The 28,000-nt window shown below is 30.0% G+C and overlaps 1 protein-coding gene across 1 annotated transcript; it reads left to right on the forward strand.

Moving 5' to 3' along the window:
- The first annotated feature begins 201 nt into the window (after window positions 1-201).
- On the forward strand, window positions 202-27,723 carry LOC145837169 (uncharacterized). Its single transcript, XM_082944937.1, has 49 exons — window positions 202-329; window positions 1,165-1,344; window positions 2,005-2,128; window positions 5,006-5,211; window positions 5,812-5,943; window positions 6,821-6,946; window positions 7,263-7,394; window positions 7,964-8,089; window positions 8,424-8,549; window positions 8,754-8,882; window positions 10,150-10,281; window positions 10,609-10,737; window positions 11,097-11,225; window positions 11,822-12,082; window positions 12,289-12,414; window positions 12,946-13,074; window positions 13,325-13,453; window positions 13,684-13,944; window positions 14,148-14,273; window positions 14,450-14,578; window positions 14,942-15,070; window positions 15,418-15,543; window positions 15,730-15,876; window positions 16,062-16,165; window positions 16,323-16,503; window positions 16,746-16,859; window positions 17,038-17,160; window positions 17,548-17,735; window positions 18,037-18,172; window positions 18,454-18,638; window positions 18,883-19,018; window positions 19,263-19,406; window positions 19,672-19,777; window positions 20,189-20,343; window positions 20,659-20,769; window positions 21,034-21,140; window positions 21,351-21,504; window positions 22,007-22,121; window positions 22,544-22,716; window positions 22,957-23,071; window positions 23,334-23,426; window positions 23,720-23,802; window positions 24,188-24,345; window positions 24,749-24,881; window positions 25,322-25,522; window positions 25,812-25,952; window positions 26,269-26,445; window positions 26,676-26,772; window positions 26,934-27,723. Exons 1-49 carry the CDS (start codon window positions 236-238, stop codon window positions 27,043-27,045), a joined length of 6,870 nt encoding a protein of 2,289 aa, XP_082801063.1. The 5' UTR covers window positions 202-235; the 3' UTR covers window positions 27,046-27,723.
- The last annotated feature ends 277 nt before the right edge of the window (window positions 27,724-28,000 follow it).

Genomic DNA, 28,000 nt, shown 5'->3' on the forward strand with positions numbered 1-28,000 from the left:
TTTAAGACAATAAACCACAAGTATGGCTAGTGAAATGCTTGCAATTTATTCTATAACCGTAAATACCAATACCAAAGTTTACACTTTGATGAGATAAACCACTCACTTGATAATGATAATCAATCTTAATATTTCAAATTATTCATACTTATCAACCATGTGCTCAATTAATGTAATTACTTGCATCGCTAACAGCTTGTAACGTGTTTGAACAGGTTTTGTATAAATAAATAATATGATAACCACAAACACCCTTCTCATAGTTGGGCTGTTGGCCACTTTGGGTTACTCACAGAGACCGGACCTTTCAGCATACGAAAAAGTTGGACGTTAGTTTAGTTTAATTCATACTTTTAATAAATTAAAAACTGTTTTGTATATTGTCTAGAACTCTGTTTCGAATTTATTTCATACCAAAATAACGTTTAATACAGTTGTTTGTGTGTAGTAATCAAAATTGAGTTGTATACAAACTGATATTTTGTAGTTTATACTTTAATGTTTTTTATACTTTAAAATGATATATTAGTTTTAAAAAAACGTTTATATTAGAAACGTTTTGAATATCTTAAGTCTTTAATAAAAGCTTCTTATTTCATGCTCGATTTAACTTCGTTTAAAATATTTTCCAAATGATAAACTTTATAAAAAGTGTCGAAAGCGAGTAAATTTTATACATTGTTGAGGTTTTAATAATAGAATAATGTTATAGATATATAAGAAATCTATATATTTTTTTTGACGGTTTAATTTTTGAATTGAGAAAATATCAGTTTAAATAAAATAGGAAGTAAAATTTAAAATAGTTTTTAATTTGTGGTAAAAAGGTAACACAAGCAGCTTATTGCAATGATAAATCTTATCAAGCAGATAATAGTAGTTTTAGCGATTAATCCTCTTTGAAATTGTTTAACTCAAGAACATCTATATTATTAATAAAAAAGTAAGTAAACACTATACAGTTTTAATACATATTAAAACAAAAAATCATATATAAAATCTGATAACATCGAACATCGTTTTTTCAAATTAAATGAAAACATGATAAACTTTTGTTTAAAAAAGTGAAAGAAAAATAATCTTAGATACTATAATATCTAAACATTCATTGCATAAAAAAACTCAGTTTGTTTTGCATATTTAAGCGGAAAGTTTTTTTTTCAGAAATAATTCCGTGCAACGGCTCGGAGATCGGGCTCCTGATTCCCCAGGTTGCCGAGTTCACAGACCTGACGGGAGAAATACTCTCCCCGTGTTTCGTGGACAACTACCTGGCACCGCTGAGAATTAACAGGAAGGTGTGGAGCTTGGAAGCGGTTTCTCCCACCGGGTACCCGATTGTCGGTACGTTGCTTGGTGATAAATTGATCAGTGATTACGTCACAACTGTTTACAAAAAGATATTTCCGACTATGATAAATTAATTTTTTAAACGATAGATTGTCAGACTAAAACTAATAGAATGAATATCAGTCTATCAAGAGTGTAAGAGTCGTACTGTAGGGTATTTTAGGCTTAGCATGAGTATATTTGTTACTGAGTATAAATATATTAATAATAATTTACGGTTTTACAGTTTACTATATTAGGTATTTCTGTTCCTTTTAACTAAAAAGTAGGCACAAGTCTTTCATCGTAAAATTACTGAAATTTTTAATTTTGAAATCTAAGTTTTATAACTAAATTTTAAATATAATTTATATTCGTTAATTAGGTTTTTTAAATTATGTTGCAGATTAAAGTATACATTTAAATAAAGAATAAATGTTTTCTAATTTGTGTTGAATGATAATTTTATGAAAAGTTTAGTTTAATATGTTTTTATTGTTTTTAAAGTTTGTAGATTTGTATATATTCAACATAAAAATGGATTTTTATGACTGTTAATTTATTTGATAATAGTAAAACAAGTTCTGCATTGAGAATAACAAGACTAACTGCAGCTTTCGCAACACAAAATTATTTTGAAAACATTTCGAAATTTAAATTAATTTATGTTCACAGGCTACCGCATGTTCATCAACGAATTTTTCACGTCCTTCGGTGAAACAGAACCTAATGGCGTGTTGTACTTTGGAAGCGCCAGAAACGAACCTGGTGTTGTCAGTCAGCTCATCCTTGTTTCACAGTTAGTAATTTATTGGTTAAATTGACAATAACGGTCAAATTTTTATTTATTATCATTTAAACTTGTTTGCCGAACTTAACTAAACTTTGCGTCTATGATCACATAAAACGCTACTTTTACCAAGATAAATAACTTGATTATTTTTTTAATCGTATTTTAATACTCTCAATCACGTTGTAAATCTAATAAATGTTAGTTATGTTTACAAAGCTCGAGTAAAAACATAACAAAAATCAAGATTTAGGTCTGAGAACAAGCAGCTTTGATTCAGAAATATATGTAAAATTTGTAAATAACAATATTAGACTTAATATTTCTAATTTAAACTTTAACAAAGTAAATGCAAAACAATTTAAACAATTTTGTCTTTTTTATTTATTTAAAAACATTAAAACACTACATTAAATTAGTTTTAAAACAGGTATGAGTTAGATATAAGCTTCACATGACAGTAGCAAAACTTAAGGAAACTAAAAATATGGAAGTTTTCAATTGTCACACCTTTAAAACATGACAAAGTACCGAAAGGATGAACTTTTTTTTTTCCAAATTTGAAAGCATTTTACTAAAATGAACAATTATGAAAAGTAACAGAATACTTAACGCTTCGATTGAAGTTAATATAAAATTTCCGATAATTTATGGTGTTGCACTTTCATTGCTACGCAACTCAAGTTTATTTCACCTTAAATAATACCAATATGTAATGAAAACCCTAATAAGGTAAACAAATAATTCATTTTTTGTTTTAAGACAAAACTATATTATTATGAAAATATGCAACTTAATGTTGGCTTGAGATAATACTTCTCAATTCTGAAATTAAAAATAAAATGTTTAGTCGCTTTTATGTTGCAGCGTTTTGTAGACTTTTAGTTTACTTGAAATTTTCTTTTTACAAAAATATAAACAATAACGTTTTTCGTTATTTTTTACTTTGTGTTGTTTTTAAACTAAATTCGTATTATGAAAACTTGTATTTTGAAAACTTGAAAAATAAATGTATCACATAATTCTAAAACACCGTAAAACTAGTTTTAGATACGACTAAGCTACAAATATTTTTATTTGGTTTTAAGAATTATCATTTTTTATTTAGGGCAGTTTGTGATTTTAAAATTGAATGATTATATGTTTAATAAACTAAAAACAATTTTATTACTTAGTTCTAAGGAACTTATAACTATATACTTAAAAGCTAAAATCTCTTAAACTAAATATTTACTTTAATTTACAGTTTCCTCAAAACTACTTTTAATTGAGTAATTCATTGTTTTTTAAATAAATTTGTTAATCAAAAAAAAGTCCAAAAATTAAATACTTAAAGTAGAGCTAACTGCTATCATACTTTTTATAAAATACTAAACCGCTTATGGTATAGGTTTCTACATTTTACTTATTATTGTACGTATAATAGAAAAAAATAAGGTTCGAAAATGTTCACTTGAATTTTTGAAATTTTACATCTGTTAAGTTTCCGGGTAACAGTCTTAACGGTAGAATTAAGGGTTTAACTTAATTGTTAGAATTTTCGAAATAGCAGATTACATTGAGCAAGTGGAAGAAAAAAAGTTTAAGCCAAAATTAAATAAAAGCAAACAGAGTTAGCAAGCGTGCACAGACGTCAAACAGAAATATAATTCTTCAAAGCAACTGAAGCAAGGAAATTTTTACCGATACTATATTTAACATTTTTCTTCTCCTAGTAGCTTATACGGTCTGTTTTTCAGGCTAATTTTAGGAAACATGACTTATGATGTTTTTAAAGTATTTAAAGAAAATATTTTTTTAAAGTTGTTAAACAGCTCCTTTGATAAAACAAGACCAAGTTAAAACAAATTGAACTTACTTCAGCTTTTGAAAAAAGCGTTTTACAATGAATTAAAAGTCATATAAATTTGTGTATTTTATATATCGTGATCTTTTGGTAAATTGGATTTGGGTTACGTAAACTACTTTAAATCTAATTTTAGAGTATAAAATATCATTTCTTCAACTTTGCATGAGGTAAACTTTGTTGTGTTTTGTGATAAAGTACGTATTAAAATTACTACACTTTGTTCATACTTTTAATAAAAGCAAAACGTTTTAAAACGTACACCACAAACCACAAAAAATACATTATACATAATTACATAAGTTCATGACCATCAGAGAATTATTAAATGCTTATTTCTTATAATTTTTAATAAAATCCAACCTTTCTTTTAGTTAGCAATCGGTAGTTAACCAAGTAAATTTAAAACCGCTAACCAAAAACAGATTAACTTAACTGATAATCTGAAAACTACTTTAAACTCAAATTTAACACGATTATAAACTTAGTGGTTTACAAAGTTTAACAATTATTTCATACGTTTTAAACTATTAATTTTTTAACTTAAAATTTTAAACTACTAATGCAGTTTATTGCTTTATTGATAGCAACCTATACTTCTTAAACAAACTAGTTACTAAACAAAGCTTTTTATTTTTTGTGTCTTGCAACAAACATAATTTTAGTCGTGTTTTAACATACCAAGCTGGCTTTTTCCGAGTACACTTTTGAGCAGACAGAAAGCATTCTGTTTAACTTCAGTTCCGAGAAGTTCTAATTGGTAAACTATCAAAATCCACCCGATTAAATTCCACCTACGTTCAAAATCCACCCATTTTTTAATTTTTTTTATTATTTATTAATTTTATTTTAAAACTTTTTGCATTTTTTAAGTTTATTTTTATTTATTTTTCACTGTAACTGTTACCCCTAACCCTTACCCTCGATCGGTAAGCGGTTCTCGAATTTGACTTAGTGGATTTTGAACATGTCCCGTTCTAATTAGCCCGAAAGTTTCATTTCAACGTCATAATTCAACTTTCACAACTTTAAACTTTCAGGCTGAACGATCTGTACGGGGACGGCACGATACCCAGGGACGTGGCGACCAACGAGGGGCTGACGCTGAGGACGGGGGCGGACAACTCGGTGCTGACCAGGCTGCAGAACGGGGACAGCAGGGACGTGGAGATGCACCCGCTGTACTTCACCCTCGAGCACGACCTGGAGAGCGAGACGGGAAGGTTCAACATTTCCTTCAGGGCCGGTACGTTTGATAAGTGGTTTTAATTAAATTTAAATGACTTCTTTTGTAAAACTGTTTATATGTTAATCTGAAGTTAAATTTAGCTTAAACAATGTATTGCTTAACAACCAAAAATACGGTTTACTTTATTTATAGTTTTATTTTGAAATTCAATAGAGCATAAAGCACTCTGCTTTTTTTTAATTAAAGATATTTTTTTTATTTATACTTACCGATACAGGCTTGTTTACTTAACTATCTATCTTAGTCAAAAGTAACAGCATTTAATAACTTTATAGTTAGTATAGCACTCTAACTTCTTTTGAGGAAAAAATTTTCAAAGGTAGACGCTCATCATTTCTGATTTTTTGCTAATTTTTAATTGTTTACCAATACTAAAGAATATATAAAGATCTTTTTCGTTTTACGGTGTCAAATTAATTTGTTAGAAGTTTTGCTCCCGATACTCTTATTAGCTCTTTTTTGCCAAGTTTAAAAAAAAGTTAATGCTGTCATGTTTTTGCGATTAGTAAGCAAAAAAAAGTTTTATTGCTTGATATGTTATTCATTCAAAATATTTTTGCTACGTCATCAAAAGGTTTGAGTTAACTTTCCATACAGATGAGGACCTGTGCAGTAATCCAGCTGGAGTGGCACCGTTTTGTTTGAACGGGGGATCTTGTAACAGGGACGGATTTTTCACATACTCTTGCGAATGCATTCCTGGATGGACTGGGGATAACTGCGAAATTGGTTTGTTTTTTTATATTCTATCAATTACTATATATAAAAGTAAGATGTAAAAACTATTTAGGTTTTGCTACTTAAGTTACATGGCTTTAAAATATGTTTACAAAACTTTTTTAAAATTGTGACTAAGCTAGTTATCATATTGTATGGTATTATATAATTTTTGTTGATAACCTGTTTTAATTAAATTTTTTAAATAAATATATAGTATTAGAAACAAATATTCGATTAGAATTAAAACAACGTATACTACTACAGTAAATTTATTATTTTGAGATAAAAAACACTATTGCTCAAGTTCAGAAAAATAAAATTTTTGAGATTGTTAGTATTTTTTCATCAAATCAAAGTTCAAATTTTATAAGGTTATAAGCAATTAATAAATGGGTTCCCTTTTAAACTACGAAACGTGTATTGCAAAGAGAAACCCTTACATAATTGATAAAGGGAAGTATGCTTGTGTAATGACATATGAAGCAAGATTAAACGCTCCAGTAAGTTTAAACCAAGGCATTACAAAACAATATATTTGTAAAGTCTGCAACATGTAATCAATCACTTAGAGTTTTATTCTATTTTAATATTCATTCACGACGGTATTAATAGTGTTTTAAAAGTTTTTATCTAAGCATTTAGTTATAAAAATTTAGTTGTCACTCACGTACTTGTGACATTTTTATTTAAGATTCAGTTTTTTTTTTAATATAATTTAACGTTAAAATTTAAGGTTTCTTTTAGACAGTTTTTGTTTGTGTTTGGTAGCTCTATCACTTGCTTAAACAGTTTTTACTTATTATATAAGAAACATCATCAACAACAACTATTTAAATGTAAGAATATTTAAGATTGTAAAAATTACTCTAAATACAATTTATAACAGATGTCAATGAATGTGCTGATGCTACTTTAAACAATTGTGATGATGATGCAACTTGTACAAACACTGATGGAAGTTTCACTTGTGCTTGTAATGATGGCTTCACTGGAGACGGTGTCACTTGCGATGGTTTGTTAATTAAATTTGTTATATTCTCACGCAATTTTATAGAATAAAGTTAACTTAGGGTGTTAACTTATTTTAGTTTGCCACGAAACTGTTAGTCAGTTTTGTAAACTGTTATTTCCAGTAAAAAACCTCTTTAACGTTTTTAAAAATTTACTCTTTAACTCCATATCAATTTTTTTCTTAAACTAGTTATTAGAAACAAAAAGTAAAACCTATTTTGATTAAAACTTTCTAAGATACAATCTATTATTCATACTATCAACTACCAATTTATTAATGGTCATTCAAACAACCAAAGTTTTGTTTTTGAACGCAGATATTGACGAGTGCGCTGACGCCACATTGAATGATTGCGATGATCCGGTTCGGGCTACGTGCAACAACACTGCCGGCTCATTCAACTGCTTCTGCAATGCTGGGTACGCTGGTGATGGTGTTACTTGTACTGGTTAGTACCTTAGTATGCTTTTTAAAGTATGTACGATAAGATGCGTGTGTGTTAGGTTTTGTTTATGCTATACTCATTATTTTGCACAACTTGAAATTTTATTTACAAAAAAATTTTAGAATGTTACGACAAAAAGTAAATAAATATATCTTTTACTGAGTAATAATAATAGTTATACTTTATTAAAGTAGGTTTTGTCTAAATACTGTAAACTTTTTTAATTTCAACCTAAACAAAATTTCAGTTCCCATTGTTAATTAATTTGGTCAACTTTAAAACACGAGCATGACATTTTAAATTAAAACAAACAAACATTTGATTGTTATTAGTAGTTAAAATTTGTTAATTTTGGGCAACCAACGAAATAAGGATAAGTAATAGTTTTACAAGTCAATTTTTACTAAAGTAACGATTATAAGCTTTGTAAAAATATCCATAAAAAGACTTATACTTTTATAGATAAGACAGATATATTTTGTTTGTATTTTGAGTAACATTTTGTTATTTTTTTACATACAGAAACTTTAAGTATAACACTCATTTTATTTACACTTTTCTTATTTATACAGACGTCGACGAATGTGCACTGGGTACTGACAACTGCGCAGATGGTACGGCTACTTGCGCGAACACAGTTGGAAGTTTTACGTGCACCTGCATAACTGGCTACACCGGGGATGGTGTTACTTGCACTGGTTCGTTTTTATTTTTTTTTGTTTTTTTGTGACTTCAGAAATACAACTTATACTTAAGTACAGTTTTTATGAAAAAACCAAAATAATAGTTGATAAGAAAAACTATACTTGAATGTAAAAGTATGAGTATAAAAGATAAATACATTGTGATATCAAAAGCGATTCCAACACCTGTTTGTAAGAAGTTATCAAAATCAAGCGTTAAAATACTTCCCATTTAATAAAAATCTTAACCAACATGATACTTTATTTCGCTCGACTACCGAAAGGTTATTTTTGTATACCAGGTCGTACGACCAAATAATTTTTTTTCAATAAACATTATATGTATTAGATATTGATGAATGCACACTCGGAACTGACAACTGTGCGAACGACACGGCGTCATGCACAAATGTACCTGGCGGATTCGTATGCGAGTGTATTACCGGATATACCGGGGATGGAGTAACTTGTACCGGTAAGTTTGTCAACTATTATCTTTATTAAAAAAAAACAGTATTTAGATTAAAGTATACTTCAAAAGACTTTTTTTTAATTTTAACCTTGCTAAATTATAGCTAATTATTCCTAGAGATTTATTCGACAAACTTTTGAAAACTAATAATACTAAGTTATAAGTATTTACAATTTAAATTTTGTCATGACAACTATGACGTAACAGATGTGGACGAATGTGCAACTGACAACGGAGGTTGTGGAAATGTTACAACTTCCTTGTGTACCAACTCTATTGGAAGTTTCTCTTGTTCCTGCAGAGTCGGATTCCCTGGAGTGCCACCCAACTGCGAAGGTATTGAATAAGTAATTTTTAGTAGTATGCTAAACATTTTAAGCTAGAAAATTACAAAAAACCCTAATACGAATTAGATTTATTTTATAGTACCTTTTATATCCATAAGAGTTTCAAAAAAGTAAACTGTTTAAATATAGACAATTTTTTATAACTTGCTGTTTTAAAATTTGTTTTATATACTTACTATATATTATGATTAAGCCCATAGATTTGACTATTTCAATAAATGAATTTATAGTAGGTTGAAGTTACATATTTTTTATACATAGTATACGTTAATAGCATATGATGCTACAACTGTTTTTAACTTATTTTTTAAAATTTTACTTTAAGTACTTTGAAATCAAAATAATCGAAAATAACAAAATAAAACTTTTCTTGCAGAAGGTAAAACGACTGGAACCATGGTTTTGTAAAAGTTAAAACATACAGTTTACATTCGTTAAAAAGCGCATAAATATTTGAAAAAACGTTTTTTATTTTTCTGTTTTAGCAAAAATTGTAACTAAAAAAATCTTATATCTTATTTTCACATAATTAATTATGCCAATTATTCAGGATGTAAACTGTATTAAATTGAACCACATACACGCTTTATAATGAGCACAAGTCATCACATCTATTAACTGATTCATATCTAACAATAACGGATATTGTAAAATATTCTGGCACTATTTTTTAAGTCTGAAGTTTTTAAAATCAATTTTTTTTTTTGAGTAATGTTAAAATTATTTATGATACTGATAAAAGAAATTTTGAATATTTTTAATATTTTTCAAAATGTTTTATTTTTAACTGATATTTTTGAATCTAAAAATCTCACTAAACTTTATTCTATTGTTCAACATATTCATTCACCTGCTACATCGATTTTTAACTGAAACTTTATTATTACGTACACATTAACTACTTCAAAGCTAATAAATTTACAAACAAAATAATTTTGAATTTTAATGTTTAATCAATTTTCATTTTATTAAGTGTTCATAGCTTTTTAAGTCAAAGGACCACTTACCAGATCCTAAATTTTTTTTCAACGTCTAACTGCTATATAAACTCGCTTGATCTGAGCAAATTTAGTAGTTTGGAGTAAATTAAGAAAATATTTTAAACATAGTTTTCCAAAATAAAGGGTAAACTTTTAAAACCTAACTTTAAACTTTACACTTAAATTTTAAAAGTAAACATAACAATAAAGTTAAACCCAATTTACTTTCACTTCTTATCAAACTTCAAATGCAAATGACAACATGATAATAAACAGATCAGGATGAGTGTTCTGATCCAGCACTGAACGATTGTGACGATCCCTCCAGAGCTGCTTGCACAAACACGTTCGGCAGCTTCACCTGCGCCTGTCTGACCGGCTTCACTGGCGACGGTACTAATTGTACGGGTGAGTTTTGAATTGCATGTTTCTCAATTTTGTGTGTACTCAAAGTAACCCTTTAAAAGTCATAATCAACACTTTAGGACTTTAAATGGTTAAATATACCGTAAAGTAGCTTGCTTTTTTTAATTTCAGCTAGGTTTTATTTTCTAAGCCTTTAATGCATTGAATTTTTTAAATATTATTTAGAACAGTTAATACTTAAATAATAAAAAAATAAATCATAAATATTACACAAACAAAACTTTAAAAAAATTTTTTAAACGTAGCCGACAAACTTCAAAATTAATGTCTGAGCTTTGCAGCTCACTTCAACTGAGTTTCTTTATACAGATATCGACGAGTGTGCACTGGGTACTGACAACTGCGATGATGACTCGCGAGCGGAATGTACAAACACGGCGGGAAGCTTCACTTGCGCTTGTCTGACAGGATACAGTGGAGACGGTGTTAATTGCACAGGTAAAACTTTTTTTGGCTGTCAAATACAACCTTCGTACGTTTTTCTTTGTTTTGTATACAAAATATAAAAAAATATACAAAATACAACAGGGAAGTGTTGAAAATATTTCATTGTAATTTCTACTCAATGCTCTAAAAAAGTATTAAGCAAATTTTGCTACTTTACTGATAATATAATACTTTTTGAAAACTGTAATAATTTTGTTGCTGCATTGAAAACTCATGTTAAGTATAAATTGTTTTTAAAAGTTTTAACTTCTTTTGTAAAACTTCAATCAAACAACTTTAACTAAAATAACTTTGAAAAATACAATATTAGTTAAAAAGCTACAATAAATATAAAAACTTCATTTAAACAGACATAAATGAGTGTTTGGTTGATAATGGTGGTTGTGGTGATGTTATTGGAGCAATTTGTACCAATACACTTGGATCTTTTGCTTGTGCTTGCCGTGTTGGTTTTGAAGGAACTCCTCCCAATTGTACAGGTATAAAAAATAACTAATCTTTCTGTTATTGGATAGTAGTTATGGACGGTTTTTTAAATGGCATCCAAATTGAGTTGCACCATTGTTGTTTTTCAAGTTATGTTACTTATAAATAGGTTTTTGGTTCTTTGGTTCATTTTTTTCTTAGATAAATCCCAGCATACAAAACTTTTTACTAGCTAAAAAAAATTTTTGTTATAAACATATAAAAATCAATAATCTAAAAATTTTCTAAAAAAGTCTCCAGTTTTATGCAAAGATTATAATGTTAAATTTATTTGTTAAAGTACAGGTATAGTTAGTTTTAGACTTAAAGTATGCTCAGGTATGAAATTTCATTTAGCTAATCTTTTAAATATTAGCAAATTAATACAGTAGTTTTAAGTTTTCATTGAATTGGGAAAAAAGCTTTACTTTTAAAATAATGTGTATTTGGTCAAAACTTTGTTAAAACTAAAGTCTATAAATTATTAAGGAATTTTTTTTCAAGTCACGCATTTTATTGTTCAGTACTTTAATCAGATTTAAATCAACAAACTACTGACATTAGTAAATACATAAAGTTATAATAAAAAAATCAAACTTTAATTTTGCAGACATTGATGAGTGCGCAGTTGACAACGGAGGATGTGGTGACGTCACTACAGCTTTGTGCACAAACAATGTAGGAAGTTTCTCCTGTGCTTGCAGAGATGGTTTCGAAGGAACCCCGCCCACGTGCGGTGACGTTGATGAGTGCGCTGATCCAGCTCTCAACGATTGTGACGTCATAGAGAGAGCCACTTGCACCAACACAGTACCTGGATTTACTTGTGCTTGTAATACAGGATATGCCGGAAACGGAAGTGTTTGCACTGGTAGCTGTTTATTGTTGTAATGTTTTAAGTTAGATATAAAAACTAAATCTTATAAGTTAATAGGTTTAAATGCTGAATAACCATTTAACAACGTCTTTAGAACTTTTATTTATTATTTTCATGTTTTATTACTGCATTTAAAGAAGCTGAAGTAAATTTTTGTTTATTGAAATCATATTTCTAAATTAAGTATTTATTTATAACAGACATTGACGAATGTGTTGATGCTACTTCAAACAATTGTGATGCTGATGCAACTTGTACAAACACTGATGGAAGTTTCACTTGTGCTTGTAATATTGGCTTCACTGGAGATGGTGTCACTTGCGATGGTTTGTTTCTTGTTTGATAACTGAAATTTATTTAGTAGATTCAAAACTTGACAGACTAACTAACACAAGTTTTAAATACGAAGTAGAGGAATGTATCTGTAAAGGATTAGTTTTTATATCTAAAAACAAAACATTTTTTAGTTGTTTCAGAAGTGTACAAACCTTTAAATTATTCAAAATGAGAGTCAAAGTTTCTTTTAAAAGTTTTTTCGTAAAGTTGGATTCTTTTGTACAACTAATAATTCGAGAAACTTCTTATTTTTGTTTTTTAATATTTATTTATTTGTAGTCTCGACAGCGACTAAAAGTTAAAAACATACTCCTAGAAATATGTAATGTTTTCTCGTTAGTAGGTGGTTTTGACTTTTAGGGAATAATAAATAGTAAGGTAGAAAAAATAATTGTGAAATTTTTTGGCGATTATAAAAATGAGTTTGGAAAACTCTACCGTTTTAAAAGCTCTAACAAGCTTCATTATAAGATAAAGTTCATCACAAAAAACTTGAGAAATTAAACAACGTATAATAACAGATATCGATGAGTGTGCAACTGATAACGGTGGTTGTGGAGATAATGTCACTACGATTTGCACAAATTCAGTTGGAAGTTTTTCATGTGCTTGTGTTGCCGGTTATGAAGGAACCCCACCTAACTGCACTGGTTAGTGTATACATTTTTTAATATTTATTTTATGCAAGTTTAATAAATAATCCTGAGCTCTCTGTTTATTTTTTATACTTAATAAGTTTTTTTATACATCTACCGTACTTGAGTATAGTATTTTTTAAGTTTTCATCAACTGTTGCTCTAACATTAACTGTAAGGGTTGGTTAGTATTAAGAAACTGAAAAATTTATTAAATTTAGATAACTTTTGAGTTTCAATCAATATAAAAACTTCATTTAAACAGACATAAATGAGTGTTTGGTTGATAATGGAGGTTGTGGTGATGTTATTGGAGCAATTTGTACCAATACACTTGGATCTTTTGCTTGTGCTTGCCGAGTTGGTTTTGAAGGAACTCCTCCTACTTGTTCAGGTATATGTGAAAGTTATTTACTGAGTATCTGTATTACTCGATTAAAAAGGTGATGGGTTTTAAGGTTATAAAGTTTTCATTTAGAAAAATTAGCAAAACATCTTTACTTTCAAAGATAATAAGTATTAAGTTAAAACTTATTGTATAATAAAATCTCTCTTATTATTTTGGACTGTGCATTGAAATCAACTATCTGTTTAAAGTAGTTATGACATGATATATTATTGCAGACATTGATGAGTGCGCAGTTGACAATGGAGGATGTGGTGACGTCACAACAGCTTTGTGTACAAATACTGTAGGAAGTTTCTCCTGTGCTTGCAGAGATGGTTTCGAAGGAACCCCACCCACGTGCGGTGACGTTGATGAATGCGCTGATCCAGCTCTCAACGATTGTGACGTCATAGAGAGAGCCACTTGCACCAACACAGTACCTGGATTTACTTGTGCTTGTAATACAGGATATACCGGAAACGGAAGTGTTTGCACTGGTAAGTGTTTATTGTTGTAATGTTTTAAGTTAGATATAAAAACTAAAGTTAATAAATTAATAGATTTAAATAATGAATAACCATTTAGCAACGTCTTTAAACCATTTATTTAATATATACATGTTTTATTACTGCATTTAAAGAGGTGAAGTAAATTTTTGTTTATTGAAAACATCTGTTTATGTAAGAACTTTTTATAACAGACATTAACGAATGTGCTGATGATACTTTAAACAATTGTGATGATGATGCAACTTGTACAAACACTGATGGAAGTTTCACTTGTGCTTGTAATATTGGTTTTACTGGAGACGGTGTCACTTGCGATGGTTTGTTTGTTAATTACTTTTTCAATATTACCCTTAATATAAAAGATATTTTGTTTTGTCATTCTATTTCATCAATCTTTTTTAGGTAAAACTAATTTTAATGGTCTTAGTTTTCCAGTTTTTACTTTTAATATGTATGTAAAAGTATTAAAACTTTTAAGTTTAATTTCTTATAGACATCGACGAGTGTGCAGTTGACAACGGTGGTTGCGGTGATGTTGTAACTACAGTTTGCACAAACTCATTCGGAAGTTTTGCATGCTCGTGTGCCAGTGGCTACGAAGGATCTGCCCCCAACTGTACCGGTTAGCTATCTTTGATTTGTGTATATATTTTATATAGTTTAAGTCGTAAATGATTCATTTTACAGCATCTCTTGTAAAAATTAATGATATTTCAAATCATATACTTAATGATGTATTGAAAAGTAAACTTTTGAAGTATATTTCATAGTAAGACATTGAAGCAAAAACGATTTAGTCTACACAAATATAACTAAGATATGTTCTGGTTGCTTTATAAGTTATTCAGAAACTTTTTGTAGAATTTATACACAACTAATTTTTACGAAGTGACGCTGTTTAAAAATGTTTACATCATTAAACCTTACATATATGAAATGTTTAAGGTAATCAATTAAGTGTTGCAAAGTAACGTGTTTCAAACAGATATTGACGAATGTGCTGCTGGCAGTGACAACTGTGCAGATGAACCGGCAGCTACTTGCACCAACTTACCAGGAACATTCTCGTGCGCTTGCAACCCCGGATGGTCCGGAGACGGAGTCATTTGCACCGGTAAGTTGTATGTAATTTGTTTTATTAAATGAAGAACAGTGGTGTGGTAGGTTTTTTGACGTCATAATGACAATACTAAATTTGCATCAAAAGTTAAATTTATGTATTTTGTTTACTTGGAAATATAAAGTAAATTTCATTTACTAAAATAATGTTTAATTATGTTTCGAAATTTTTTTATTAAAGCATTGAGGGTACATTTTAGATAAGTATAACAAATGTTTTTTCATTTACCTACATTTGAAGTAGGTGAGATAAAAGTATTATAAAAAATCTTGGTATAGAATTGCTTGAAAATTTTAAAACTTACTTATTACGTCTACCACAACAACCTCATAACTTTACAGACAATGACGAATGTTTGGACCCGAGTGTATGTGTTAGCGACAGAGAAACTTGTGTGAATACGGTCGGTAGTTTCAACTGTATATGCGATTATCCCTTCTGGAGGGGCGAACCATCCGCTTGCGAAGGTTTGTTAACATCATGTAGTTATAATTACTGTTTTTCGCTCGGTTTATAGCGTTTGTGGTAACCTGTTTGTTATCAAAGTCACTTTTATCATACTAAATTACAAGTAATTGTTAAACAATTGTTAGTTAAAGTTTAAGAAAATTGTCCTGAAAAACTTAAACCAATTTTTCTCATCTAACAAACAGGATACTACTGTGTCGGCAACACTGAAACGCTGATGAACTGCGTGATTGGACCTGGCTTCCTCGAGTGGCCGGTACCGTGGAACGGAACTGACACTTACAACATCAACGAGCAAGTTTCATGGTTCGTCGACGACCAAGGAACTGGAAGTAAGTGTTTGCACTATGACGATTTTTAGATGAATAAAGGTAAAGAACATTTTTAAAGTTTTTTATCTTATTAATAGCTGTATATCATTCTAATTTGCTACAGTTTTTAATTTTATGTTTAGAAAATGATACATTTTTAATAGAAGTTTTAATGTTTTTTCTAACTATTACAACACTTATCGCAGGTATCAGATTCACTCTGCTTGAGTTTTCTGTGAACGACGAGCAAGATTACTTCCTCATCAGCAGAAGCCCCAACCTTCGTGACATTTCATCTTACGTTGCTGTTGTAAGTATTTACTAATGATTCTACTATTAAAACAAGATTGCACAGTGAAAAAACTTTCAATAAAAGTATTTTTTTTCAAAGTTTATCGCCTAAGACTGGTTTTCCCTTTTAATATGAAATTTTAGATCTAGTAATAAACTTATCTCCTTTCTAACAGATAACTGGTGACAAAGCGAACTTGTTATCATCGCAACAGCCTGCCACAGTAGACAACTTGCCGGGATGGAACCCTGACGCCAACACGATTGACGTGGCGACACCTGACGGCGGTATCTACATTCACTTCTTCTCTGACAGGAGCATCGTTGAAACCGGTTTCCTTGTTGGATACCAACTCGGTCAGTTGAACTTTTTAAAATCTTTTACGGGCCAAACAAAGCTTTTATGATTATTAAGTATTCGTATTTTTATACTTTTTTAATGAAAGTTTTTATTGTTATCTAAAAATTTATGACTGTTTCACCATAGTTGAACCATATAGAGCAATTTACAAATAACATTTGAGTTCTTTCACACAACAGTCTGTTATATTCTAAATAAAGCTTGTTTAGACTTAAAGCTTAATATTAATTATCATCAGACGGAGACGATTGCGCGGGAGTAGTGTGCGCAAACAACGGAACTTGCGTTGATGGAGAGTTCGAATACACTTGTACTGACTGTCCCGGTTACACTGGGAGGGACTGTGACGTCGGTTAGTAGATAAGTCTATCAAAAATTTCGAATAAGTATTACTGAAGCTAAACAACTTCTTTATATTATTTTAGCTATAAGACTGAATCTTTCTACTCAATGTAGCTTTGTTCTTGTAAATTCTATTAGGTATCTATAACAGCTATTTAAAGTTCACCACATTAATTAAAACGTCACAGACATCGACGAATGCGCGTTGGGAACTGACGATTGTGACGACAACGCCGATTGCACGAACACGATTGGCTCGTTCACTTGCGCCTGCCGAGCCGATTTCACCGGAGACGGAAAAACTTGCAATCGTTAGTTTGTTGTATAGCATTTTATCATCATTGTATAATGGCATTTTATCATTATACCATTTTAAAGATTTTTAATACAAGTAAGTTATAAATGTTTACACAGTAAAATTAAAAATAGTTTTGATTTTTTTTAATTAAAACCTATATTCAGTTAGTTGTATTTTTTAAATTGGTACTAAAAATTAAAATCTACTTTTTATTGTGTTCAAATTAGATAACTTCAATGACTAAAATATATCTTCAATAAGATTTAACAAAATTAAGAAATAGATATTTTTATTTGGTTATTCTTATAAAAGTAATTATACTACAAAACATTTTCAAACAACACTTAAACTACACATAAAAGATAAAGCTCTATACTTATAGTTTAAATTAACAAACTAGCTCTGATAATCTTGGATTCGTGGAGCGTTGCTGTCGTCGGTCAGTCGTTGCAAGTGACCCCCGTCGTAACTGAGCTTTGGGCCAAAAACACCAACTACGTCATCACCTACAACGTCATAGTGAGCAGGGTTTCCACCGGTGACGTCATAACTGCTGAATCGAACCAAGTCGATGCAGACAACTTCTCGGTATGACTTGTACTGAATTTTTGATCATTTTGTTTAGGAGGAAATATCTTTTTAAACTAAACGTTTATTGAAGTTTTATTTAAACTTTCTACCGAGTCAAATGTTAAAATTTCATTTTAATACTGCAATTTTTTTAATGTACATATAAAAAGTAATATTATTTATTTATTTTAAAACTGTATTACCCATCTAAGACTATAAACAGCTTAAATGACTTATAGAATTAATTAATATATCTTCAATCCCTTGTAATTTTTTTTATCAACTATTTTCAACACCAATTAAAGTCCCATTGTTACAGCCAATCGTAGTCGAGGGGTTGGTGCCTTTCAACGAGTACGTTGTGACAGTCGTGCCTGGACTTACTGGTGCCTTCTTCGGTACTGCAACTTTTGTTAATAATGGAGCACCCGTCAGCGCAACTACTGATGGAACAAGTTTGTTTCCCTTTTTTTTTGCAAAAAAACTTACTGAGTATCAAAAGTGAACCCAAAAGTTTTTAAAATTATACCTACTTTAATTATAAAAACAACATTTAAATTTATAAAAAAATTTATTGGAACCCATTGTTTTAAATTTGTACTAACTCCGCTTTTCTTTCTTAAATACTGAAGTATTAGAAAATTAAAGCCTAGTTTAAATTCTTTTGAATATTTTCAATATGCAGCATAAGTATAACTTTCTAATATAAAACTTTATGACGTCATCATCATTTCAGCACCTCGCGCACCAACTGGACTGACAGTTAATGCCAGTGACATGACAGCCGGTTTGTCCTGGGTTGCACCGGACGAGACGGACAGAGGCACCACCCTTTATTACATCATAACGGTCAGGCGAACTGAAGAGGACTGCACCAGGTTCGTACCCATTGGCGACACTAAGGATTGCGACGAAGCAAGAGTAAGTTTGTTAATAATTAATAAACAATAAATGTGTGGTTTATTTTGTAAAACACAAAACATAATTTTATAAATACCACTTTACAGTAAAACTTAAACAATGATGTAATTATTTTATTTTACAACTAATACTGTTATTAAAAATAATACAAGTTTTTTATTTTCAGACTAAAACATAGTTTTGGTACAATATTTTTTTAACTTATATTTTAACTAAAGTCATTTTATCTTAACGTATTCCACAGGAGTTCAATGTTTCTGCTCCCCTCACTGCGTTGGACATCAGTTCCTTGGTGAGTTTCAGAACTTACCAGGTATCCGTCACCGCATACACAGCTGCCGGTGCTGGCTCTTCCAGCTCCGTGTTGACCTTTTTCACCGGTTTGTTTGATGGTTTTAATGCTGAAAAAAACATGTAACGACTTAAATATCTTTTAAAAGAGATCTTGAATTATTTACAGTTATGATATTTTTGTTGTTTGGTTTTTATGTCATTACAAACCTATCGTGTCTAATGTAAGAAAGTTTATAAACTTTTCATTTTTAAAGTCCTCAATGACAAAAACTTATTAAACTTTTTTATCTTTGTGATAAACCATACACTGAATTATGACGTCAAACACAGGAAACGTATGCCCGCATTTCGACGGAGGTGATGCCCCCATTGTGTGCACTTTTAACACGGCAGTAATACAGAGCCCCAACTTCCCAGGACAATACGGAGTTTTCGCTGACGTCTTCCACGTCATCAACTTTAACGGGTCAAAAGGTTTAGTTTTGATTTTTGGTTGTTAAACTGTTAAATGGTGTTTTAATTGATAGCAATAACTTTTAGATAATTTTTAAGACTTTTTTTGTATAACTTTAAATGTCTATTATATTAGAGTAAAAAAATATGATGCTAACATTAATTTAAATGTTCTTTAGATTTTCAAATTTAAGCACGCATATTTTAATCAAAAACTAGTACCGTTGTACTTAACTGCTTTTTAAAATGTTACACAATTAAACAAAACAATATATTTTAACCACAGCTGTCAGATTCACGTTTGATTACTTCAACACTGAACTTAACCAGGATTTCTTGGACTTTGGATCTGCTGATGTTCCTCTTGTTGAAGGACTCAGCCCTGACTTAGTGTAAGTAGTAGTGCAATATTGTAAATGTTTATTAGAAAGTAGTTTTGTTAATGAAGTTTTTTTTTTAATAACTTTGTCTATTCATTTTGGAGAATTGAATTAAAGTTTTTGACTAGTTAAGGGAAAAATACTAATGTTTTTTAAATAAAGCTAACGACAAAACTAATGTCTCGAAAAAAGAGCAATTTATTGCTTTTAATCTAAATTTTTCGCTCCGTTTTTTTATTGTAGTTAAAGCCCTTGTTTTTATTTAATCAACATAAATATTCTATAGGTTCTAGGCACATACTATTTTGTAAAACGAGATCAGATCAAAACATCATACTTTCTATTACTTTTAAAACCTTTAAACATGTTCTTAAATAGTTTGTAACAGAACCTAAATAATCTTAACTAGTATATTTTAAACAGTACGGACTCATACTCTGGTGATTTGACAAATGATGGAGTTAGCAAGATATTTTTAGCTGAGGACACTGGACCCCAAGTGTGGGCCAGATTCGCAGTTGATTTGTTCAACACAGATGAAAGCAGCTACTTAGGTTACCAAGTCAAATACGAGCTCGGTTAGTTTGTATGCATTTTTCTGTACAAGATTTTTTATTATTATGAGTTTTCTCACTAATTGTTAATGCTTTGCTTTTATCTAATGACGTACTACATACAGAAAATCTAACTTTTAAACTAAGTAAATAAAAATTTGACAAATGATCTAAAATATTGTTTTTTGTTCTGCTTCCAAACAGGTATTGGTACATTCGTGTTCTATTCATTTTAACCTAGTTTACACATTTACTACATGTTTGTAAATTATACACAAACAAATTAACTAAATTAAAAACTTAATTATTAACTCATTAAACAACATTATGACGACACAGACGGAGACGATTGCGCGTCAAGCCCCTGTTTGAACGGAGGAGTGTGCAGTGACGGGGTGTTTGATTTCTCGTGCACGTGTCCCGATGGTTTTGGTGAAAAGACATGCTTGCGTCAGTTAAAAATTTAATTAAAGAATTTTAAGTTTGATTTACTTCCAAAAACATAAAACAAAAATAGTACAAATTTTATAAGGTGTTTGACGTTACAAATAAAACTAAAAAGTAGAACCAGTTGTTTAAAGATAGAAAGAAACCTTACGTTCTAAAAGTTGTATTTAAACGAGAGAAAAAGTTTGTAGAAAATAAACTATATATTTAGAACCTTAAATTTAACATAAAGTTTATACAAAAAATTCAATATAAATACTAACACAGCGATCTTGACCACGACACTATCTTGTTCTTCTCCATCCACCAGTGAAGTCACAGCTACTTGGTCGGTATCAGCTGCTGATGGTGTTGATGTTGAAGCACTTGTCACTGTTCGTTTGTTTTAATATTTTAAAAATTTAAAAAATAAAAATTGCATAGTTAAAAACGTTTCTGAAAAAAAAAATGTAGAAACTACTTTCTTTGTATTTAATAGGTCATCACTTTTTTATTAGATTTATTTGTAACTCATTTGGAATAAATTTATTATCTTTAATATTTTAAAACTAAACAAACAAACATTTTAATATATATGTTGACAGACGTACACAGTAACAGTGAACGAAGTTGCTTCGTTAACAACTAATACCTCAGTTACCTTTGACGGATTCGAACCTGAACAACCTTACGAAATATCTGTGGTTCCTGACGCAACCGGAGCTTTGATCGTTGGGGATACTTGTAGCGGAAACACAAGTTTTTTTTTGCTAAATAATTTTTGATTGTTAAAACTATAAATCCTCAAACTGTTTTTTAAGCATCGTTTTTCATAACTCCCTTTCAACTATTTTGTATAACCCTGACGCCTTACTGCTTAAGGAGTAAAATGACATGACTTAAATCTATATAGTGATTAAAGCAGTGAACATTTATGTACTAAACGCTTAATACTAACTAAACATTTGTTTACCAATCTGTATATATATATATATAGATATATATGATTTAGACCATTATTTATTTGTACCTGATGATCTGATTTTATTACTGAAATATTGTCGTACTCAAACTAGTTAACTAAACAGTAATATTGTTATTATTGGTTACTTCATTTATAAGCACTTTAAATTTTTTCATTAAGTAATTCACTATATAACAATAGAGATTTATATAAAAGTAGTAATATTTTACGTTTTGTTTGAACTTTACAAAATCTAAAGTTTTATTTGAAAATCTAAACTTAAACCAATGTATTCAGGAGCAATCATTCAGAACTTTGTGACGGATCTTGCAGTAACAGGAGCTACTTGGAACTCATTGAGCCTAACATGGGGTCCACCTATACCATTGTTGACAGACCCACAAACATATTCGTGAGTTTTAGACTTCATGTTGCAAAATATTCGTAACAGTAAATTATTTTAAACACATGCATTTCCTCTGCTTAATTGTTTTGTTGATAATTACATTATCATTATGCTACGCTTATTATACCGGGTTACTTACTAAGTTATTAATAAAATAAGAGTGTAGTTTAGTAAAAATTTACACAATTTTATGATGGGTAAAAGCTAAAGTACAATAACATACAAGTTTTTCAGATGTTCTAAAACTAACTTAGAATAAACTAAAAGCTTCAATTGTGTTCAAACATTACGTAAAATGCTTTCAATACAAGGAACAATAAGCTAATATAGATAAGACTAAACATAACATACATTATACTAAATGATATAATACAATATATTGTTTAATGTATAAGTAATAACAACCAACTTATACCACAAACACACAGAGTAACTACAACAGTGGACGGAGTCGAGACAACCGAAGTAGTAACCGCCGAATCAATCACCGTGAGCGATTTGCAGCCCGGTAGCAGTTATGACGTCACAGTGGCCGCAATCGACGCTGATGGCGCCACCACGCGACCAGTGACCGTTTCAACGTCAACTGATCCCGAATCAGGTTGGCGATGGTATTTGTAACAACATAGTCTATCAATTATTTTCCCAGGGACTTTATATTTATATGTGTATTAGTGTTATGATACACCAGTTAAACTTGTATATAATATAAAATACTCGACAAAAGTCTTAACTTATTTTGTAAAAAATGTTATTCATTTTAATTTATATTAAGTTATTACAACCGTTTTAGTTAGTAATAATGATGTTAGCATAACGATTGCTTCTACTTTCATAACAGCTCCGGCAGCTGTATCAGGTGTGGTGCTTTCAAGAGATGGAGAAAATGTGAACGTTAACTTTGTCGCTCCTGATCCAGCCAATGGAAATCTACTTCCCTATGATGTTGAATACACGTTTGTTATTTTTTCAATTCATTACACTTATATTTTTTATTGCTTAAATAATTGTAATGATGGCAATGATTTTTGACGTATATAACTTTAGTTGTAATTATTTTAAATAGTAGAAAAAGTATTTGACCTTTGTTAAACCACATATTCTTTGTTATTTATTTTATTTTGTCGTTTTAGAACGTTGCACAAAAAGCCTTTTAAAATCATAAAACACCTTTCATTAAACTTCAACAATCATATCATCATGAAAAAATATTAACAGAGTGCGTAATTGTACTGAACCAGCTTGTAGTGGTACTATAGAAGTAAATGCTGACCAGACATCCACAGAAATTGAAGGTCTTCCCCCGTACAGGTTTGTTAATTGAAAAATAGTTTTGTTTTATATTAAAAGTTAGTTTATTAAAACGTGTTAAAATTAAATTTATACATATTGCAACTGCTGGTAATAAACGTCTTGCTTTTTTTTTGAATTCCGATATCAAATAGTTTAAAAAATGAAAATAAATCAACCAGTCTAAATTTTTATAACATAAATTTACTTCTACAATGTAAAAAGTTAGTTCGCTTAAAATGAAGGTAACCATTTTTTCAATAATTTAGATATTTTTATTTAGTCTTCTATTACTTATGTAAATTTTTCTACAGCTTGGTAGATGTAGTTATTGTGGCAGCTACAGCTGGTGGATCCACACGAACAGATCCTATAACGATTTTAACAAACCCTGGAGGTAAAAATTGTTTCTTATATTTTTACACTAGCAGTTATAACATGATTTAATAGTAGATATTTAGTTTTTCACTACTCTTTGTTTTAAGTTATACTCCTTGATTGTCGTTAAATGTAATCTTATTTAAAGTATATATGTTTAAAAAATTTTCATACTCCTGTTGTTTACAGAGACCTTTAATTCTTTTGAGTATAATTAAGTTGTTAAAACTGTACTCTTTACTGCAACTCGATATGTTTACAAAACAGATACAGGTTAACCAAAAACTTATTTATGTACTTTTGATAAGCAATTTTTGTAATATTATTTCGCTATTGCTAAAAGCATGTCTTACAACATCATTACATTATAGTGAACATAAAGTAGTTTTTACTTACATAAACAGTACCGGGACCTGTGAGCTTAACACAAGTGTCTGAAACACCAACAACAGTGACTGTCCAAGCATCCCAAGTAACAGATGCTTCTGTTGGTCCTGAGACCCTTGTTGTCGTGGCAACTCCGTTTGGTGGCGATGCATCTCTTCCTGAAATCACCACAACTGTTAGTTGAAATTATGTTTGTTATAGGATTAAAAAGAGTTTTTTATACATATAAAATAAAATATACTCATTTAGTTTTAATTTACACCGACTTATAAGCTAATTTCATTAGATTTTCCAAGTTCTTTAACAAACTATTAATAACATTAAACGCAAGTAGGACTTTTGAATTAAGACAAAATTTTTTGTATGATGTAGCTACCAACTTACTAAACATTTTCATGATAAAAAGTTTGCTCAAAAGCAATATTTTTTAAGTGATATATTGTAAATGCTAATGTTACCTAGTATTTTTAGTAACACTTATAGTATCTTACTTAATAATTAAAAAACTACTTTGCTTTTACACTACTAGTACTATAAGACGTATAACTCGTTTTGAGTATAATTTACAAAAACGTCAGGTGGCAAACGTAAGCTACCCAGTAGATGTAACACTGGAAGGACTAGTAGTAGGACAAGCTTACAGCATCGTTGCAACCCCATCAACTACGACTGGAGCTGCTTCTGAATCAGGCGCAGTTATCCTTTATAGAGGTATATTTTCTTAAAAGATTTTTTTATCTTTGAAACTGTAGTAAACACTTTATATTTAGTACAATACATAGTTTAAGTTTTGTTAGTCTATTGTGATTTGTCTTTTTTGCTATTGTAAAATAAACTTTATTTTTTATCGTGTATTTTTAACAAAAAAAACTTTAGCTCATCCAAACCATGTACCACTAATATTTATTATGTCTAACTAGTTTTAGGAAAGTGACAAACACTTATTACTTACGATAAAAAATATATCGTTTTTGTTAAAGTTATAATAATCAAGCCAAGATTGCCGAGTTTCAATTATTTAGCTTAACAAACTTTTAACACTATATTTGTTTAAGAGCGCTAAAACGCTATTTGTCATGTAATGATTGTAAACTTTGAAACAATAGTTTTTTAAACACATAAGAAATAAAAACATAACCACTTTCCAACAGACCCAGTCATAGTGGCGGACGACGCCGCAGTGAAGGAGGTTCTGACCGTGCCTGCATCATCGGAATCTGTTCCTCCTGCGAGCACCTTCTCCTTCCCGATCAACAATCCGTGTCTGAGCAAGGACGAGCTGTTCGACGAGGACGGAGGAGAGGTGACCGAGGTGGAAGTTTACGTGAGGGAGGCCTCCTCCGTTGAAGCTGGTACGAATATTTACCATGATTTATTTATATAAAACTTATGAGTTTTAAATTGATTTTTGTGTAATAAACAAATTTTATAAAACAAAGAAAATTAAACTGATAAGAAATATTTTAAATTTCAAAACTTGAAACAATTTTTATTAAAAACACCATATTTAATAAATTAATATTTACCACGATACAAAAGTATAACTTATTTTCTTAGATAAATATAATCATTGAAATTAAATTAAACAAATCAAGTTTAAAACGTTTACAAATTCAAATCTTATTCTAAATTTAAATTTAGTAAACGAGGACAGCCCTGCAACGTGGGACGCGTCCATGTTCAACGACGACAGGATCGTGAGCCCGTACCTCGCCTTGACCGTGCAGTGCGGATCGGGCAGAAGGAGGAAGAGACAAGCTACAAGCGATATTGTTATCGTCGGTCAGTTGAAGTTGCTTGCGATATCAAAAAAAAAACAGTCGGTTCATGTGCTCGTAGCAGCACCGTTTTATACAACGCTTTTTTATTGTTCCTTGTTGTATTGTCGTATTACTTCAAATTTACAAAGCCATACTCTTGTGAGAACTGTCATAAAAGAACTTTGAAGTTAACTTTTTTATTTCTGATAAAAAAACAATTTGAAATGAACATTTATTAAAATTTCTTCCGAATAACTTTAACGAGAACGAACCGTTTTAGTAACATATACTGTAAAATTGTTAGGATGATATTTCTCAAAGCTCAAAATGTTTTTTAGGAGCTGATTCCGATTGTTTTGAAACAAGGGAGGCGGGTTGCAACGGGCCTCTGCCGGCAGGAAGAAGCTACGACACCGCTTTGAGGGCGAGGAATGTAGGTGGCAAGGAATCAGGTGTTTCCGATTTCACCACAGGGGAAGACGGGGTAGGCGCCTTCTCAACCAGTCCCCTACCAGGTATGCTGTTGCTACTGACGACAGACTTACTGTCGATCGCGCCTGTTTAGTTGTTGTTTTGAGTAATGTACAATTAATAGCTTCATGATTCATGAAAAAAATTACTGACTAAAGTAAAATTTAAAAAAAGTTAGCTGTGAAATTCCAATCAAAATTGTCATAAAAACCTTTAGGTAGAAGAGTGTGTTTTTATATACTTGCCTACATACATATTTATAATAATACAACAGAGGGACTTCAACCCGGAGAGATTGCAGCAATTGTTATCGGTTGTGTGATCTTCCTCTTGCTTCTCATTCTTCTCATTGTCTTCTGCGTCAGAAAGAGGTTTGTTGCTTTATAAAATAATTTATAGACGTGATTGAAACAACAAACAATTAACATTGGTTTTTAGTTTATAGATTATAAGTATCGCATATTTAATGAGTGAGTTTATAAATTAAGTTTTACGAAGCTCATTAGACTAAGATTTCATTAAAAACTATCAGGAACCGCAGAGGTAGCCACAACGTATCAGGGTCATCGAATCCCGCATTTTCAGAAAAGAAGTACGACGTTTCCGTGGCTCAAGTGTCCACCACTTACAGTAAAGAAGTTTAATTTAGTTCAATTTTACCATTAAAAACCCTTGTCATCCGATACAAGCTGAGATTATAAAATATATTATGAATCATTGGTTTATTGATTGAACTATTTTGTCATTTTTTAAAATATATACTTTCAAATACACAATAATCGATTTTAGCTTGCCTTTACAGAGTAAAACACGATTATTTTCATCATTTAAAATTCAGCTGCATTTAAATCATTCGCAATTCTAATTTCTTCAAAGTTTTTGCTTTAATTTTGACTTTTTCTTCAAACGTTTTCTGCCTTGTTGTGTTGTTTTATTTTTTAATATTATGCAAGTTTATTTCTTGTTATATTTCGTAAAGAATAACGTATATTTATATGTTTTGTGCGTGCCATCAAGTCAAATGATGAAACTTTTGTTTTTTGATGGCAATTAACTATTAAAGTTTTAATTAAATACTTTTAATTGTTATATCAAAAAAATATGTAGTTGTTTTGAAGCTCTACCGAACTAATCTCATTTAATTTTTTTACAAATAATATCTTAATTAATGTTTCATGTTTTTTTTATAGTGGCCTAAACTAAAAGTTCTTTACCATATAGGTTTTAAAATATAGTATTTGTTTTTACTTAAAATAAATTAAGTTTATTGAAACTGTTGTGCTTTTTTTATTTATCTTAAGTGGCGCAAAAATGATTGCAGTAAATAAAATTTGAAATAACTTTTTTTGAAATTTATTACTTACATGGAATGTTTGGCACACCCTTTACAAAAACTTACACGCTTTTATAACTTAAAACTATATAATGATGTACTTATTACTCACACTACAAATGACTGTTTATAAAAAATCGATAATTTAATCTTTATCATAATTACTTTAGAATTTATTAAAAGTTTGCAATGTAATTATTTTTTGTAAAAACTGAAACACATTTATTAATATAAAAATATTGATATAAAAACATATGGGTTATTTT

The sequence above is a fragment of the Thalia democratica genome, chromosome 5 (genome assembly GCF_965202585.1).
Source record: "Thalia democratica chromosome 5, ktThaDemo2.hap1.1, whole genome shotgun sequence".
NCBI classification, from domain to species: domain Eukaryota; kingdom Metazoa; phylum Chordata; class Thaliacea; order Salpida; family Salpidae; genus Thalia; species Thalia democratica.

What these genes read in the sequence shown, in the direction of transcription:
- LOC145837169 (XM_082944937.1), top strand. Translation starts at nt 236, where the DNA reads ATGATAACCACAAACACCCTTCTCATAGTTGGGCTGTTGGCCACTTTG. An exon ending in CAGCTCATCCTTGTTTCACA is followed by an intron (nt 2,129 to 5,005) that starts GTTAGTAATTTA and finishes TTAAACTTTCAG; the next exon opens with GCTGAACGATCTGTACGGGG. An exon ending in AGACGGAGTCATTTGCACCG is followed by an intron (nt 15,071 to 15,417) that starts GTAAGTTGTATG and finishes ATAACTTTACAG; the next exon opens with ACAATGACGAATGTTTGGAC.